This window comes from Mixophyes fleayi, chromosome 2, assembly GCF_038048845.1.
Source record: "Mixophyes fleayi isolate aMixFle1 chromosome 2, aMixFle1.hap1, whole genome shotgun sequence".
Taxonomy (NCBI): domain Eukaryota; kingdom Metazoa; phylum Chordata; class Amphibia; order Anura; family Limnodynastidae; genus Mixophyes; species Mixophyes fleayi.
In genome coordinates, this window is record NC_134403.1 from 135,168,104 (window position 1) to 135,186,500 (window position 18,397).

At 41.8% G+C, this 18,397-nt stretch overlaps 1 protein-coding gene across 2 annotated transcripts in view; it reads left to right on the forward strand.

The window, feature by feature from the left end:
* Positions 1–5,667: 5,667 nt before the first annotated feature.
* Positions 5,668–18,397, forward strand: part of ARHGEF7 (Rho guanine nucleotide exchange factor 7) — a 112,395-nt gene continuing 99,665 nt past the window's right edge. Inside the window, exon 1 of one of the 2 annotated variants that reach the window (XM_075200020.1) lies at positions 5,668–6,069. In XM_075200020.1, the coding sequence (XP_075056121.1) occupies positions 5,905–6,069 (165 nt within the window). In that variant the 5' untranslated portion in view covers positions 5,668–5,904. The remainder of the gene's footprint in view (positions 6,070–18,397) is intronic. The other variant, XM_075200019.1, reaches the window with a different exon arrangement.

Here is an 18,397-nt window from a genome sequence, read left to right on the forward strand (position 1 = left end):
AAATGAAATTCCCTGCGGCTCCAGAGTCAGAGAGTGCGGACTGAGAGATGGGTATATTGTATTGAATGTAAATAAATGGGAATGGTAAGGCAATCGTTGCTACAAAGAACTAAGGGAGACTGAGTAAGGAGGCCCAACGACACAGCTCCCGAACACGTTAGGCCCTGTCGTTTCCCGGACGTTTGTTACAGGAATTAAGAAGATGGCCACTCTCTCCACAATACAGACACAACTTGTTTCGGAATCTCCTCTCCCTCTCTTTGGCCGACAGACGGGTCCTCCCCAATTGCATCGGTTCTTCGGGAGGAAGAAAAGGTGTTTGGAAGATAGGAGCCAAGCGAATCATACTGCGTCGAGATTCAATCAATCTTAACGCAGAGGGAGATGAGATCTTCCAGAGACGTAGGGAGTTCTTGAGATACCAGCTCGTCCTTAATACGATCCGAAAGGCCCTGCCAGAACTTAGCCACAAGAACCTCGTCGTTCCAACGGAGTTCAGAGGCCATAGTTTTGAAGTGGACCGCATATTGCCCCACAGACTGGTCTCCTTGGCAAAGACGCAATAAGCCGGTGGCGGCATTGGACACCCTTCCTGGCTCATCAAAAATCTTCTTAAAGGTGGACAAGAAGGTGATAAAATTATGCAGAATGGCATCATTTCTCTCCCATAAAGGGTAAGCCCAGGCTAAGGCTTGACCAGACAGCAGCGATATCACATAGGCCACCTTGGCTTTTTCGGAAGGAAAATTCCCAGGTCGAAGCTCAAATTGAATGGAGCATTGGTTCAAGAATCCTCTGCAAAATTTAGAGTCTCCATCGAATTTAGGCGGATTAGGTATCCGCAATTGAGAGGAAGAAGCTGCAGGCAGGGGGTCGGAGGCCGCAACCACCGATGCAGGAGGTCCGGTAGCCACCAAAGTGTTCTGAATGGTGTCCAACCGGGTAGAAAAACTCTGGAGAAATTTTAGAAGTTGCTCTTGATTAGCCTCTTGCTTCTCCATTCTTCCCACTAAATGCTCCAGTAGTTCTCTTGCCGCTGAATCCATGGTCAAAGCAAACTGTAACGGATTAGCTGGATTCAGTACTATTCTTTATTAGCGCTGGCTTACCTGTGGTGCGGAGTCTAACGAACTCCCCAGTATTCACCAAGAACCGCCACAAGGCGGGATGGGCTTAGCTGCTGGAAGACGCAGGTCGCGGTCCTCAGGCTTGCCTCAAGAAGTAGTGTAGCGGATAGAGTAGCAGGGGAATGCAGTGTGAAGGGAATCCGGGTTCGGTTCACAGGCTGGTGGTAGCAGTACAAATGGAGGCAAAGAGTATAAATGAACACTGGAGGGAATTCTATAATAGATGCGTAAGCAGGAAGTGGTGATAAACTATCATTAAAATGGAGGTAAATGATTCCAATGTTCTATAAAATTTACAAGGATATAACAACTTCTACAATCAGTGTACAACAACATTTTGGTTATAAACTGGAGGTAAAAGTAGTGGTAGATTTAAAATATGGAGTTAATTTACCACCAGTTTAAATACAGTTTACTCCATTTTCTGCTTCTCCAACCGCTATACAATTCCGACCTTTGTAATAAGACTCATTGATAAATATGGTAAATGGACTATTATTACAGTAAATAGTAGATGGGCCATGGCACAGAATGCACTGCTTTGCTATCCATGGTCCGTCTTCCATCTCCGTTAATGTTACGGTACATAAATAGGGATCAATGAATTGCTGCGTTATGGTAATAATGTGTTAAACAGACATGCCCAACAAGTGCTTCCACTTAAGGTCACAGTGAGTAGGTGAAAAACCATAGGAGATGCTGGTGGTGCGATGGCTATAGGGCCCTGCTGTGAGACATCGGTTCCAAAAATTTAAACCGAAATCGGGATTCTGTATGCATGAACCAGGCTAGTGGATGCTCAGAAGAGCAGAGCGTGAACTCACTGATGTGAATGGAATGACCAGGAACACACTTCTGTAGATGGAACAACCAGGAAAACATAGGCACAAATGGAATAATCAGGAACACACTGGTGTCAATGGAATAACCAGGAACACACTTCTGTAGATGGAATAATTAGGAAAACACTAATCAGGAACACACTGGTGTATATGGAATAACCAGGAAAATAATGGTGTAAATTGAATAATCAGGAATACACTCGAATGCATTGAATAACCAGGAACACACTTCTGTAGATGGAATAACCAGGAAAACACTGTTACAGATGGAACAATCATAACACACTGGTATGGATGGAATAATCAGGAACACACTGGTGTGGATGGAAAAACCAGAAACACACGCCTGTAGATTGAATAACGAGGAAAACACTGGTACAGATGGAACAATCAGAACAAACTGATGTGGATGGAATGCCGAAGAACACACTTCTGTAGATGGAATAACCAAGAAAACACTGGTACTTATGGAATAATCAGGAACACACGGGTGTGGATGGTATAACCAGGAACACACTTCTGTAGATGGAATAACCAGGAAAACACTGGTACAGATGGAATAATCAGAAAACACTTTTGTAGATGGAATAACCAGGAAAAAAACTGGTGCAGATGGAATAATCAGGAACACCCTGGAATTGATAAAATAACCAAGAACACACTAGCATGGATGGAATCACCAGGAGCAAACTGGAATGGATGAAATAACTCGGAACGCACTGACGTGGATGGAATAACCAGGAACACACTTATTAAAGTAATTTCATTGTTTTCCAATAAGCATTGTCTATGCGATTTGTGTGGTTCCAAAGCACAAGCAATTTATTTAGCAAAAGCAAAAGTTTAGCAGTTCAATAAATAAGTATAGTACAGCCGATACCTGATACATACATACATGCGCTGCGCTCTCTGCTGGATCCAGCTAGACAGTCCTTCAGTCCAGAAGACTGTGGTCAGTGTGACTGTTTAGCTGGTTCCAGGGAGCTGTATATATACATTTAGTGATACAGTGAAGACAATAAAGGTGACTTGGCAAGTTTCCATAGGTTCAGGCTCCAAGAAGGTCCAGTGTAAAGCAGTCCATAGGTCAGTTCAAACAACCTCCTCCAAGGTGCATACTGCATACTTAGTTTTCCCGCCACGAAATGGTTCAAACTGGTCTATTAGCATTACACAGACAATATCATTCCAATCATTTATTCCCTACCATCGATAACTAGTGCACGCAATGTGCGATCCTTTCGGCAAATGAACCAGACAACTGCGGATAAATAGGGGATTAGAATGATACCACACATGACATGCTTCCCGTGACCTGAACTTAAAATATCACTAAAGTGTACATATAACCTTATAATATATAAATATAAACCAAATAACATATGCTCATAAACGACTGTGGAATGGAACCATTATAAATATGAAATATATATATAAATGAATGTGAAAGTACGAGTATATGCGTGCATGCTTAATCGTGCGATTGCGCCATGACACGTAACACGTGGCGTACTGTTCGCCATCGCACAGTAAAACAAAATTAATCAATATACTTTCTTTCATCCAATTATATGACTTTGACACACTGGAAGAGAATAAAATGGACATTTGAGTGGAATTCCTAGAAACACACTAGAGAAGCCCGTAGCCAACTCATCTGGATAAGTGAATTCATAAACTGGCCCCATTTTGTGAACTAAGCAACCTTATATAATAGGATGCCAATGGGGGTCGTGCAGACAAAAGGCCAATGAGAGTAGAGGAATCAAATAGGACGGGTAAGCCTGCAAGTGCGCATGTCCGGAAATCCAAGATAGCAAGCTATGCCATTATCGGCAGCGATGCCGGGTGCAGAGGAACCTTCGGCGGCATCCAACAGAGCCAAGAGATGTGTATATAGTCACTGACAATGCCAAAGGGAGTGTCAGATTTAAGGACCAATAAATCCGGGAAATATAATTTTTCTCAGCACCCTGTCACCATAGATATATTCCTTCCCCTTCCCCCCATTGTGAGAAGCTCTATGAGGTTGCATTATTACCGATCAGCAAGAAAAGGCTCCTCTTATGGAATTCAGTACTTTATACAGACAGCAGTTCACCAAACACTCTGGTTCTCATGTTAAGTTCAGGGTTGTTGCAAACCCTGAGAATGCATGACTATGAGCAATCGGCGGCCCCTGAGCCCTCACCTACGGCCACAGCTCCTTCCTGCTTTATTGTCAGATTTGTTTGTTATAGCTTGTAACAGTTGTTTAAAATGCCTGCTGATATGTTACTACAGATAGGTGTATTTTTCTTTTGTGAAATGTATTGTTTTAACTTATTACTGAGGTTAATTGTAATGTGCGGCACTTATGAAGGTTAAAGAGTCGCCATTGCAGCCCCTGAAGTATATTAGTTTGACTATCACTGGCTTATCTGTAATGTATTATAACCTAGGATAATGAAAACAAACCACTGTTCTGCTGATAAAAATACACAAATGAATTGTAAGCATTATATTTAATACAAGTTGTAGGAGGGCTATCACAAGCCGATACATTAAGTAATCTGAAACCCCTTTAACCATGCTTCCGCCCTATATTTACTTATTAACATTTATTTACCAGGGGCAAAAAGAACATGGTCTGTTAGACTGGATGTATAGCTGCAGTAAGTTATTGCTGAGGTCTAAGCAGGTTGGGTGCTGTCCTGGGAGGATCAGGGCCTGACCAATTTTTCCTCATTTTTTAGTTTAGGATGTTATTGCATCACTTTTACAATTGTAAAAGTTAGTTAATATTATATATTAATAATATAATAATGTTATATTAATATTTTGCCACCTAATTTCATGCCAAAATCTTGTTGGGCCAGGCAAAACACAAGTGTGTCTTATGTAACTGACAACCCTTTGTCTATTCCCATTACCAAATTTGTGGTTCAACGTGAATTTAACCCTTGTAAAACTACAGCTACCTATTCAAAATGATCAATATAGTTTCTGCGTCCACTTTGCCACCTGATTTCATGCCCAAAACGTTGAAGGGGCAGGCGAAAGAAAAGTGGGTTGGATGTAACCGTCCACCCTCTGTTGATTCCTACTATAAGATTTGTGGCCCAACAGGATTTAACCCTTGCAAAACTAAAGCTACTTATTCAAAATTATCAAAATAGTATATATGCCCCCTTTGCTCCCCGATTTCACTAATAAAACCTTGTTGGGCCAGAAAAAAGTGTGTTATATGTAACTGACCACCCTCTGTTGATTCCCACTGTACGATTTGGCCCAAAGAGATTTAACTCTTACAGAACTACAGGTACTTATGCAAAATGGTAAAATATGATGACTGTGCCTACTTTGCCACCTGATTCCATGCCCTAAACCATGTTAACCCAATACAATTGCAATTTGTGTAAGGGACACACTTTAGTGTTAATCTAATGTTAAATCAGTGATCCAACTTGATTTAATCCTTTAAAAATAAAGTTTTCTGAATAAGAATCTAGAGCACAAATAAGAAGCTAAGTTCAGCCTGGTGTGATCTCTAGGCTGGGCACTGTATCCTCTGAAGAGTTTAAACTGAAGCGGCACTGCAGGTTGTGTATGCAATCAAAAGCCACTTGACAGCCTGCCAAAAAGCCCAGGATTGAAAGGAAGGGGGGCTGAGAGGGAGAGACAGGAATAGGAGGGGGAGGAAGAGGAGAAGGAGGGGGATCGAGGGAGCAGACGTGCTGCATTTCCTACAGCATCGAGGCGTCATCATCTGCATCTACCCAGGAAAGGAGGAAACAGCAGCAGCCTGGGCTTCAATGTGAACAACTAGGAGAGTAAAACAACAACCGATTTATCCAGAAAGGGGGGAAGGGGCTATATTTGGGGGATCTTGCATTGGCTGCCCCTGCCCCCCTTGCTCTTGCAGTGCTCGGTTGGATGTGCACTGCTGCTAAGCCATGAATTCAGCCGAGCAGACCGTTACATGGCTCATAACACTCGGGGTGCTGGAGTCTCCCAAGAAGACTATTTCGGACCCGGAGGGCTTTCTCCAGGCGTCCCTGAAGGACGGGGTGGTATTGTGCAGGCTGCTGGAGAGACTGCTACCAGGCACCATAGACAAGGTAATAAGGCTGCGGGATTTCACTGTCATACCCACTGCACTACTTAACCCACTCAGTGCCGGGCCAAGACGCACCACTCCTACTGTTGTCCTCTCCAGCATAGTAGGGGTTAATGTGTGGCTGGATCACCGCCCCCACGTTGTAGCATTGTGGGGCCGACAGCTGGTGATGGAGGAGGTGCCCTCGCCTCATCATATACACAAGGGACAGGGCACAGGGGGCCCAATTGGTCGGGGTCATTGAAAAAAGAGAGAGACCCTGTAACCTTTGGTAGTGTGTGTTTGGGTGCATAATATATTATATACATTGATAAACATCTGTCTGGGAATATTTACATTAGATAGACATAGATCGCCTGTTTAGTTTATTTTAGGATGCAAGCCACTTGTTTAATTTAAATTAATTTGTAGCATTTGAAACATGCATACATGTTAGAAAAGATAAGGGCTTCATGCTTTGAGGCTTCTCCATGGGAAGAAACAAAATGCAAGTGATTCCACATTTCATACATTGAGCCTGTGATGAACATAATGTGCTGATGACCAACATAGTGCTGAGTTATTGTGGATTTACAGTATATGAATGGATTAACTGTTAGATGGAATCTGAGGTGGTGCATGCTTCTTGGGCAGGATATGGGCATGACAGCTGTGCTCAGTTCTTTGTCAGTGTGAAATCTCAGAAGAATCCACTGTGTCCTCTTGAAGCTCCTACTGACGGAGATCTACCCTGCAGCCAATAAGAAGCTAGGAGGGCGCTTTGTGTCACATGGTTCTTGTCATCACATCACAGCAAGGGTAGCAAACAGTTGATTACATACATATTGGTGCTATTTTGACATAGTGACATTTATTTTCTCAACATAAATCTGTTCTGTGTTTGTTAGTACATCTGAAAAGAATAATGATATGAATAAAAAAGCTCAAAAATTGCTATAATCTGATTGACTATATTACAGGTTTGTGTACTATGTTCTGTTCAAGCTCCTTACATCTGACTTCCAGAATGAGGGGCTCTTGTTAAGTTGAATGCAAATTGCATTTTTAGTGTATTTATAAGCTTTTTTTTTTACTAGTGCACAAAGCACTAGTTCAGAAACTAGTGCTTTGTGTGGATGCTCAGATGTACAAAAGTGTATTATATGCCAGAATCACAATTTTTGTTCAGTTTAATATGAGCTAAATAGATTAATGATGCATTTAGTATAATATTTATATTTGCGTTACTTTACAGTAGGTACAAAGGCATTATATAATATTTGTTATTATGAGATTGTGTTTTGTTGCAAATTAAATTTTCAGTAACATGCTGCTAGTGTTTCTTCTTTTTATCTTGGATTTCTAGAGTCAGTACTGGTTAAGGGGGAACACTTATAAAATTTAAGACATTTGTAAAAATCAGAAAATTTAGTTGTCTTTTCTAGACCGTTGATACAGAATGCAAATGTACTGTATGCCTTTTATTCTGTCGCAAATGCCACATTCTGCTCTTTTGAGTATTTAGTTGCATATTTGCATATGTCAAGTTCTAGTGAGTAGTGGTTGTTCTTAAATGTGTAGTATGACATAGCTTCTCTTTATTGTGTTCAGGAAATATTATCTATCTATGTAGCGGTCTGTATGTCTGTCACTGATATTTGTTGAAGCTGTATATGGGGAACAATGCCGACAGCAAGAGCAACATGACCTTCATGATAATTAGGTACAGAGTGCAAAGGAAAATTGCTTCTCATTCAATGCACACAGAGAGACAGGTGATACATAAATTCAAGGAAGAGAAAGGGAGATCAGATCACTCACATATGATTTGTCACGAACAGCACTCACCTGAGTCTGCGTGATGCATATGTGACACAGGGTTAACCAAATCACAACCACCTGGTCTGTTTGAAATGATTAAATCCTTCCCTATCTATGCCACACACTAGCATTGCGATACTAATTACCAGGGCTGCCATCAGAAATCGTGGGGCCCAGTACAAACGAAACGGGCATGGGCCCCTCCAGCACAACAACCTCCCCAACACCCCCCCCCCCCCCCCCCCCCCCCCAGAGCTAACCGACTGCACCCTCCCAACCACTGTCCCAGCTTATGTATTTGGAGGCAGATGTAAATGTGGCTGAACTGCATTATCATCAATTACTGATGCAAATCTACATTAATTACTAAGAGCAGCATATTTGAACTTTGCGTGCTCTGAATCGCTATTGGAAGTGGGATTTATTTTGGACTGTGGGACTGAATCACAGATATAAACTTATTGTTATATTGGATTTGCCATATATACCTGTGCAATTGAATTACTTGAACTACATCTCAATTATAGATTTGTGATTGTGCATCAAGTAGTGTGGAGAGGAATATTATTTAATCTAAAATTTAACATAGTTTTAGGCAACCGGATATGTATTTATATCCACCAAAGTCATTTCCTTGCTTTCTTTATTGTTCCCTTATGCGCCTTTTCCCTTAAAGTACAATTTTTGAATTTTGTTCAATATTGTATTTATTAAAAACTATACCTCCATCTCAAATGATATCTACCCTTCAAGACATCCTAAGCATTAGTCTAGGTTATTGCTAAATCCTAATAAGTGGGAAAAGCCAGAGTCAGCTTTTATCACACTATGACAAGGAGCCTTGTTAGCAGGTATAGATCACACAATATATATATATATATATATATATATATATATATATATATATATATATCTCCTATTAGTGATAATGGGTTTATATGGATGTAAAATGAAGTGCAATGTAAAATGCAAAGAGATTTATTTTGCTTGGATTATGGATATAAGCTTGGATATCAGGAGTGGTCACACCCCCTGGCCTGATTGACAAAAGAGGTAGGGTTGGGGGGTATGGTCAATTTGCGTGTATATATACAGACGTCGACCCACACACCCTGTAAATAGGAGCAAACTACCACAGCATGGTTGTTAATAAGCAGAAGTGCAGTGACTTGGGTAAAATAGCAGATAAATGGATGCAAACTTAGACAACAATGTAATACACACAGTTCAGTTGAAGATTGGAGTAGGAGCATACAATGTAAATCACAGTAACAGGCAAATAACTCTAATAACCAGGGCCGCCGAGAGGGGGGGGGAGCGGGTACATTTTACCCGGGCCCGGGCTTGCCAGGGGGCCCGGGACGGGCCCTCGCTTTTAATTTTTTTATTTTTATTTCATTATTTTTTCACCTTACGTTTTTTTTTATTTGTTTATTTATTTTTTTCGCGGGGTGTGGGGGGGGGGGGGGTCGGTCCATCAAAGATCGTTGGTGGGGGGAGCTGGCACAAAAAAAAAAAAGAAAAAAAAGAAACAATACTCACGTGATCGGCGCCGCGGTCCTCCTTCCTCTCTTCTCCATTCACACTGACCGCCGGGCGTGACGTCATCAAGTCACGCCCGTCAGTCAGTGAGGAGCGCCGCATCCAGGACACAGCATGAAGAAAGCAGCATGAAGAGAAGACAGAAGAGAAGAGAAGAAAAGAAAGAAGCTGACAAAAGGTAAGGAAAGATACGGAGAGGCAAGGGGGGGAAAACAGAAGGGGACAGTACTATAAAGAAGAGGGAGTAAAAAAATGGGGGACAGAGCCTGACAGTAAAAGAAGAAAAGGGGACAGAGCCTGACAGTAAAAGAAGAAAAGGGGACAGAGCCTGACAGTAAAAGAAGAAAAGGGGACAGAACCTGACAGTAAAAGAAAAAAGGGGACAAAGCCTGACAGTAAAAGAAAAAAGGGGACAAAGCCTGACAGTAAAAGAAGAAAAGGGGACAGAGCCTGACAGTAAAAGAAAAAAGGGGACAGAGCCTGACAGTAAAAGAAAAAAGGGGACAGAGCCTGACAGTAAAAGAAAAAAGGGGACAGAGCCTGACAGTAAAAGAAAAAAGGGGACAGAGCCTGACAGTAAAAGAAAATAAGGGGACAGAGCCTGACAGTAAAAGAAAAAAAGGGGACAGAGCCTGACAGTAAAAGAAAAAAGGGGACAGAGCCTGACAGTAAAAGAAAAAAGGGGACAGAGCCTGACAGTAAAAGAAAAAAAGGGGACAGAGCCTGACAGTAAAAGAAAAAAAGGGGACAGAGCCTGACAGTAAAAGAAAAAAAAGGGGACAGAGCCTGACAGTAAAAGAAGAAAAGGGGACAGAGCCTGACAGTAAAAGAAAAAAAAAGGGGACAGAGCCTGACAGTAAAAGAAGAAAAGGGGACAGAGCCTGCCAGTAAAAGAAAAAAAAGGGGACAGAGCCTGACAGTAAAAGAAGAAAAGGGGACAGAGCCTGACAGTAAAAGAAAAAAAGGGGACAGAGCCTGACAGTAAAAGAAGAAAAGGGGACAGAGCCTGCCAGTAAAAGAAAAAAAAGGGGACAGAGCCTGACAGTAAAACAAGAAAAGGGGACAGAGCCTGACAGTAAAAGTAAAAAAGGGGACAGAGCCTGACAGTAAAAGAAAAAAAAGGGGACAGAGCCAGACAGTAAAAGAAAAAAAGGGGACAGAGCCTGACCGTAAAAGAAAAAAAGGGGACAGAGCCTGACAGTAAAAGAAAAAAGGGGACAGAGCCTGACGGTAAAAGAAAAAAAGGGGACAGAGCCTGACAGTAAAAGAAAATAGGGGAGAGACGCACAAAGTAAAAAAGAAGGGGGGAAAGCAGCATGGAGGGCGCAGTGTGAGCATAAGGGGGCACAGTGTAGTTGTGATGAAGGGGCACAGTAATGTGTGAGTAATGGAACAGGGGGCTTGTTGCAATGTAGTGTGTGAGGTAGGTGGTGGCTAATTAATAGGCGCTATTTTGTTTGTAGGGTTATGGTGAGGCAATTTAATAGTGGGGACTATTAATTTAAGATGGGGTGGTTTGAGGGCTATTGAATATGGGGGTGAGTTTGGGAAGAATGAGGTCTATTTATTAAATGTGACTAAGAGTTATTTAATGGCAGTGATGGTTGCGGGAAATAGGTATTGCTGTTTGCAGGAAGGAAATAGGTTTATTTATTAAATGTGAATAGTATTATTTTAATGTTGGGGCTGGAGGAAGGTCTAATTATTAATCGTGGGTGCTATTGATTTAACGCCGGGGCTGGCTGTAATTTTCTAAATGTAGCCATTTTTTTTCTTCCAAATAGGTCCTTCAACATTCCAGGATCCGGACAAGCCGCAACTAAAGAAAGCAGCAGTCACAGGTGGTGAAAGTGAGAAGAACAGGTAGGAGAGAACAGCAGAGTGTGTGAAATGTTGTGATTCTAGTAGGGACAATGGAGTGTTGTGCCCAATGTAAGGTGCGGGCAAAGACTGAACTCTTTCTGTACACACTGCATTCTTTGTATACTACACTGTGGTGCTAGATGTCTTAAAAGTCAGGAGTGCTGGGACATATGTGACGCTCTGGTGAATTCAGGACCTAGTGATTTTGATGTGCTAGCCACGCCCCAACGGCGCATTGCCACGCCCCCAAATGTATAACCACACCCCCGTAATTTTTTGCGCCCCGTTAGGCTAGCCACGCCCCAACGGCGCATTGCCACGCCCCTGAATGTATGACCACACCCACAAAATTTTTGGGGGCTTACTCGACTATGAGGGGGGGCCCCATGAATTTGTTGTACCCGGGCCCTGAATTCCTCTTGGCAGCCCTGCTAATAACATAATTACTACTAAATTCAGATATTATCATGCAGTTCCTAACTGGTATAGGTGGCTGATCACAGTAATGTACCTTACTCTAATTGTGTTAATTCAGTATACAGTATGAATCACTTATAAACTACTCTCACACCTGACCCTCTGGATAACTACACTTCTGATTAATAATGACACATGTATCAGGCAGTGGTGTGGATGATTTTTCAGTGGTGTACATACAGGAACCCAGAAATAACCTCACTAATGGATGGAAGTGGTGTCTTAGTCTGTCCTGGGTTTGCATATGAACAATAAATCTCCCTTTGTGTGCTCAGCCCTTAAGCCAGTTCTCTCTCTGTGTAACTCCTAGGTGTCTTTATCCCTCCATTAAGTACCTCTATCTCTTTTAAAATAAAAAATACTTACCTACATGTTGATTCCTGCAGGCTGCAGCTTCTCTGTTGCTTCTTCCTATATCATCGGCAGGTACTTCAGTGTGAGGTCAGCTGACAGGAAGAGGGGGACGGATCACATGATCGCAGGGGTGGAACGATCCTTCCCCTGCGATTGTGTTTGAAAGCTGCCTGGCTGTGACAGCCAGGATCAATGCAGCAGTGGGGACGCCGGGATTAGAGAGCGGGCCCCCTGGTGAGCCCGGGCCCCATACGCTGGTACCCCCTGTACCCCCCCTGATGGTGGCCCTGCTAATTACCACCACCAAGGTTTTTTTCGAACAAGAGCTGACACTCTTATTTAGGAAGCCTTCGGTTCTCCCTAGCATTAATCTAACACAATTTACTTTAATCAGAGTTCACATAAACCACAAGGTTTGCACAGTTTTAATTAGGTAGTGTCTGGACCAAACTGTCACGTGAATTCGTAAGAACACAGAGACTAGAACTTATTAAGTGTAATTTAATATGGAAAATACATCCACAATGCTTAAGATAAAAAGATAATAAAAGACATACAAATCTAGTGCAATTGTTTCTTATAAAATAAAAAGGATAAAACACAGAATTGATACCTCACTTAGAATCAAGTTTCTGGTGCTGGGAGAAGCAGAAAAAATGGAACCTCTTCAATCAAATGACTCCCTCAGAGTGCACCCAGACTTACAGTTCCACTATAGTTTTAAAACCCAGCTACAGGACCCTATTCAGCTTGAATCTGTCATTAACATACAACCCAGTCTCTGCAGTCGGCATGTCTGGGGCCATCCAAACATGTGTTAGATTTCATTGTCTTGCAAGCAGGCCCGGTGCTCCCATTAGGCAAGGTTAGGCACTTGCCTAGGGCGCCGGGCTCTGGAGGGCGCCACAGAACTGGAAATTAATTTTAAAACTATGCGGCGACCGCTGACCATACCTGTCACGGCCGCCGCACAGCATTCAGATGCATGGGGAGGGGGGGGGAAGGGCTATTGCTCACCACCGCCGCCTCTCTGCTCCGTCTCCTCCCCTCCACTCACTAGTGTCAGTGAGTGGAGGGGAGGAGACAGAGCAGAGAGGCGGTGGTGGTGAGACAAGGTAAGAAAAGACGGGGTGAGGAGGGAGGAGGGCGCCGATTTTTGTGGGGGGGGGAGAGGGCGCCGATTTAGGCTAGGGCGCCATAGACCCTAGCACCGGCCCTGCTTGCAAGAGATATCCTCAAAGGCGTTCACATTTGCGTCCTGCCATAAATGGTATAAGGTGCTACCCTTATCTACCAGCCCCCTCTGGGTAGCTTAACATACACAAAACCCATTGATCTAACAGCTTCGAAGAGAACCATGTCACACTAACTTATCAATAGATTCATTTGATACAACCTATTTACACTGCAGTTATGAATTATCCCTTATAAATAACTGCAAGCTCTCTATGTTCACGACATGATTAAATCTGAATTTAGCAACAATATTATATTGTTTAGATAATATATTTTAGTTAAGATATCAGTATATGTGTAGTAATAGAACAATATATACTTATTTGTTTTAGAGCGTTATCTCTCTTCATCTTTATTGTTCAATTTGAGAGCCATTGTGGTCTGTTCAATTTGAGTGTACATCATTTACATATATGTTACATATTTGTTGAAAAAGTTTTTGTTTTTTTTCAAGCACTTTATCTTACATTCTGTGTTTGACCACAGAATGGTACTGTAAAGGTTACTGGCGCCTTTTTTAATTGCAAACAAAATTCGATAGCAACTGCAAGAGGATTCCAGGAGCTCTGGAGACCCAAAGTAACCCCAATATACTGCTCTAACTCAGAGCTGCTTGGTACTTTCCCTCTCTGTGAAATTGAAAAAGTAACAGTACAGCTGGTTTAGCAATGTTACAAGTGGGAGTAGCAGATATATCAACAGGGAAATGTGTTTTACAGTGTGGCTCATGCTTATGAAAATCAATGCCTACATACTGACAGAGCAATGTCTATAATAATATTTTTTAAATTGCGCATTTACATAGAAAAATGAAAGGAATAAAAAGTAAAATTACATCCTCTGTCCTCTTGCTAAAACTGTATTCTAGACAAATTAAAAAATTATATTTTTGCACGTATGGGACTATGAAGTTGCAGTTCAATTTGGACAGCAGTATGTGAGCATTTGGCCACCCTCATGCTATAGAGTTTGGATACTTAAAACTGAAATCGTAAATGTGTGACAATCTGCAGTGAGTTCAAACCCACCCAAAAACTCCAAACCACTGGCAACTTGCAGTAAATGCAAAAATGTAAAAAAAAAACCCCCACAGAAATCACGACTTCTACCTCACCGGCACTATATAAGCCTGCGTATTTGTTGATAGGGGTTTCAGGAGTTTGTGCTAGGAGAGTGCTGTGGTTGGTATATTTTGTTTCATATGTGATTTGGTGAGTGGTCTTGTTTATTTTTGCTGTTCAAGTTATTTGTCCTTGGGGTATATTTACTAACCTGCGGGTTTGAAAAGGTGGAGATGTTGCCTATAGCAGCCAATCAGATTCTAACTGTCAACTACTCCACTTTTTCAAACCTGCAGCTTAGTAAATATACCCCCTTGTGTTTTTCATTTTCACTGTTATGTGTCTTATTTTTATGTCAATGTTGTGTGCTTCTAAGTGTTTGTATTGTTTCTGATTTTGCGTTAGTTTGGAGGATGGCTAGTGGGAGGAGAAGGGCTTGAGGAGAGTGAGGAGGAGGTTGGGGGATCTCAGTAGGTAGAGCAGAAGTGCGGAGAGAGGAGTGAGGAGGTTGGGGGCCAGTAGATTGTCCCCTCAGGCAAGACAAAGTCTGATCACAATGTGAGGTTCACCCTTGATGAGAACTGTGGGAATCACTTGAAGAGACACACAGCAGATATGACAACATCACTCAACCTATATTGCATTCAGCACATGTGAAGCATAGGGTAAAGTAAATAAAATAAAAACATACCTAGTTGCCAGCCCTTTGGCATTTCCCTCCTGCTAAACATCTGTAAGAGGTCTGACTGTCGCAGGATATAGGCATCATGGCACGACCTATGATAGCCAGACATCACACTCATAATTTTAATGATTTCATGAGGGAGTGGTAATGATGTCTGCTGACATAAACCTCTGTCCTCAAGTGATGTGCTTTCAGCCACAATATGAGTACAATGAGTAACATGAATGATTCCCAAGACATTACATATCCCTGAGACTCTATAAAAGGCGAACTTAACATCATGCCACTTGTTGGCAGTGTAATCCCTAATACATTTGAGCCTATAGACTGGAAATAGGTTGTGGCCATAATGTGCAGACCAGACAGTGCATAAATAGGTTCAGGATGTTACAGGCACTAAATCATGTCTTACATGGACTCACTCTCAGAGCAGGAGGTTGTGCAAAACATCTGCATCACCTCCTGCTCTGAGATGGAGACCAGGGCCAATCAAGCTCTAAACCTATGGCAGTGCGGGACTTGGAGGAGGACCACAGTAATAGATCTCTCAAAAGAAATGGCCAAACTCCACCATCTTTCTCCAGCAACAATTGCAAATGATTTTGGGTTGGTATTTCCTGAATGCTAATAGCCAACAGGTGTGAAATGTGAGGCATATTGTCTGCCAGAGGCACCTCTTTTGTTTGGGGAGTTTTCAATTGAGTTTCTCAACTGGCTTTCAAGCAATCCGGCAATTTGTAACTTGACCAAGAAATCGGTGGAAACTGGCAGTAGTGGGGTACCTCCAGTTCTTCAATTTAGCTTTCCACAGTCTGTAGTTATTCGTACTTGGGACCGCTGCTTTAAAGAACAACTGTTAGCACTTCTGAAGCTCTCCAGCAGGTAGACAACCCCTTGAGCTTGTATGGTTCATTCGATTTTTTGTTTTAACTATAAGTATACTAATAATACATTGATTACAAAGCTGTAATGTTATGTTTAATTATTCAATGATCCAAGTAATACTTATTTTAAAAATCAATTGAATGCATCCTTAAATAACTGAGACTATAGACTATATATATTTTACTCTCTTGCAGCCATTATTGGAAATCTAGAAGCAAAATAATGTTAACCATCTGGTAGCAACAGAGTTAAATTTGATGTTAGTCAGACCTGATAACAGGGCAGTATACAGAGCAGCTGCTGATCCTGAATGCAAGTATACAAAGTAAACCCCAATACTGATGGAGACTGTGCCGTGCAGATGCCTTTTCAGACGCTAACATTTACCTCTCCCACCGATCCACAGGCAGTCAGCTTCTGACATCAAGTGCAAGAACTCTATCTCACAATATTATTAGTAATAGAGCTTCAGTTCATTGTATTAGGAGTAGCATTGTGTTATCACCAACAATAGTTCAGATTGTTCCTGGAATAACAGTACAAAGCTACTGTTCGCTAAACATAGGATCTGTTTTATCAGAACTGTGGGTGCATCTGGGGATTCCCTGCAGCTGGGGACAACCTTTTTTGTTGTGTACAAGAAAACAAACTGTAAGCAATCACTTTAGTTATATTTTAAAACATAAAATAACAATAATTGCCAATATACAAGGTGAAATCAGTTGTACAGGAATTTAAGCTAGTCACAAAACAAACAAGAGATACATAGTGGTGGGCATTAGTATCCATAATGATTCAAAATTAAGAATAAATCTGTGCACTTGACTTGCAATGAAGATATATCTATTTATCTATACACCGATCAACCACAATATGAAAACCACCTGCCTAATATTGTGTAGGTCCGCCTCGTGCCACCAAAACAGCTTTGACCCATTGAGGAATGGACGCCACAAGACCTCTGAAAGTGTCCTATGCTATCTGCCACCAAAACGTTGGCAGCAAATCATTTAAGTCCTGTAAGGTGTGAGGTGGGGCCTCCATGGCTCTGACTTGTTCTTCCAGCACATCCCACACTTTTAATCGGATTGAGATCTGGGGAATTTGGAGACCGATTCAACACGTTGAACTCTTTGTCATGTTCCTGTAACACCCCTTAAAAAGTATGTAAATGTTTGTGTGTTGTTGGTAAGAATCTACCTTGTGTGGGTTTTCTTCACCTTAATAGACATCTCCAGCAGCTTCTTCTTTTCCCACGCCACAGCAGAGAGACAGGTGGTCCCAAACCCCCAACACACAATGATGACACAAATAAAATAAAATAACCAAATATTTATTTTACGGGAACCTTTCCATGCAGTCTAGCTTCCTTCAAGTGAAAGGTTAATGTCACCCTGCACAACTAGCAAGATAATTGTAGCAAACACACTATCACATTAAACAGAAAAATGCAAAGATGCAATATTTAGTTTTCAATTTAACAGTAGTTATCTCCAGTGTGACAATCTCCACAAATGAAGACAGCGCCAGTTATCTATGAATTAAGCCTAGATTACTCGGCATGGCGCTGTTTGCGTTTTCTAGAGGTAACTGCAACTTTAAAAAGGCAATACAAACTATAATTGCTTCACAAATACATTATACGTATTATAGTTGTTTCTTCCCTAGCTAGGTTTTGACGATCCAAAATGAATACGCTGTTAGATATAATGGGACAAAGATTTACTGATGCAATGCAATGGCAGCTAAAGTGGGCATTCTTGTTAGGCGTAGCTGCTGATTGTTAGCTGGACTTGGGAATACACAACTGACTGACTTTTGTGAAGTTGTATTTATTTTAAAGTATTGGATGACAGAACTATCTCTAACTTCTCTGCCTTACGGCTCTTACTCACTTTTCTCAATATTCTGCAGTATACAACTCCTTTCTGGGTAGGATAATTAAGTCTGTATAAGTTTAACTCTGCCATACTTTCTCCGTACAAAAACTGTCTGTGACAGAGTAACTAACTTGTCACTGCTGCAGCCGGAATTACCTCACAGGTGCCGACAAACTATTAATGGTTGCATTCTCTTACTGTATCAGTATATGGCTCCTGGGTACAGGGAATAGTCACTCCTGTCTGACTGCTTCAAGCTGGTCACCCAGCCCTGTAGAACAGCTATAGCTCACTCCTCTGGGTTCTCTTTAGCAGACAGGCTCAGTAGTGGTCACTTATGGATCTTTCTTGTGCTCTCTAGCAGTCAGCTGGCTATTCCCACGGCAACGTTGATGGCTTATTTCTCTTAGGTGGCTCTCACAGTACTCTCCTTTACTCTCAGAAGGTCACAGTTACATCCCGCAAACACAGTTGTCCATGTACTGTCAGGTTGCATCGGTGGTAGTCAGCATATCAATGCTGACTACCCCGACAACACTTACCACA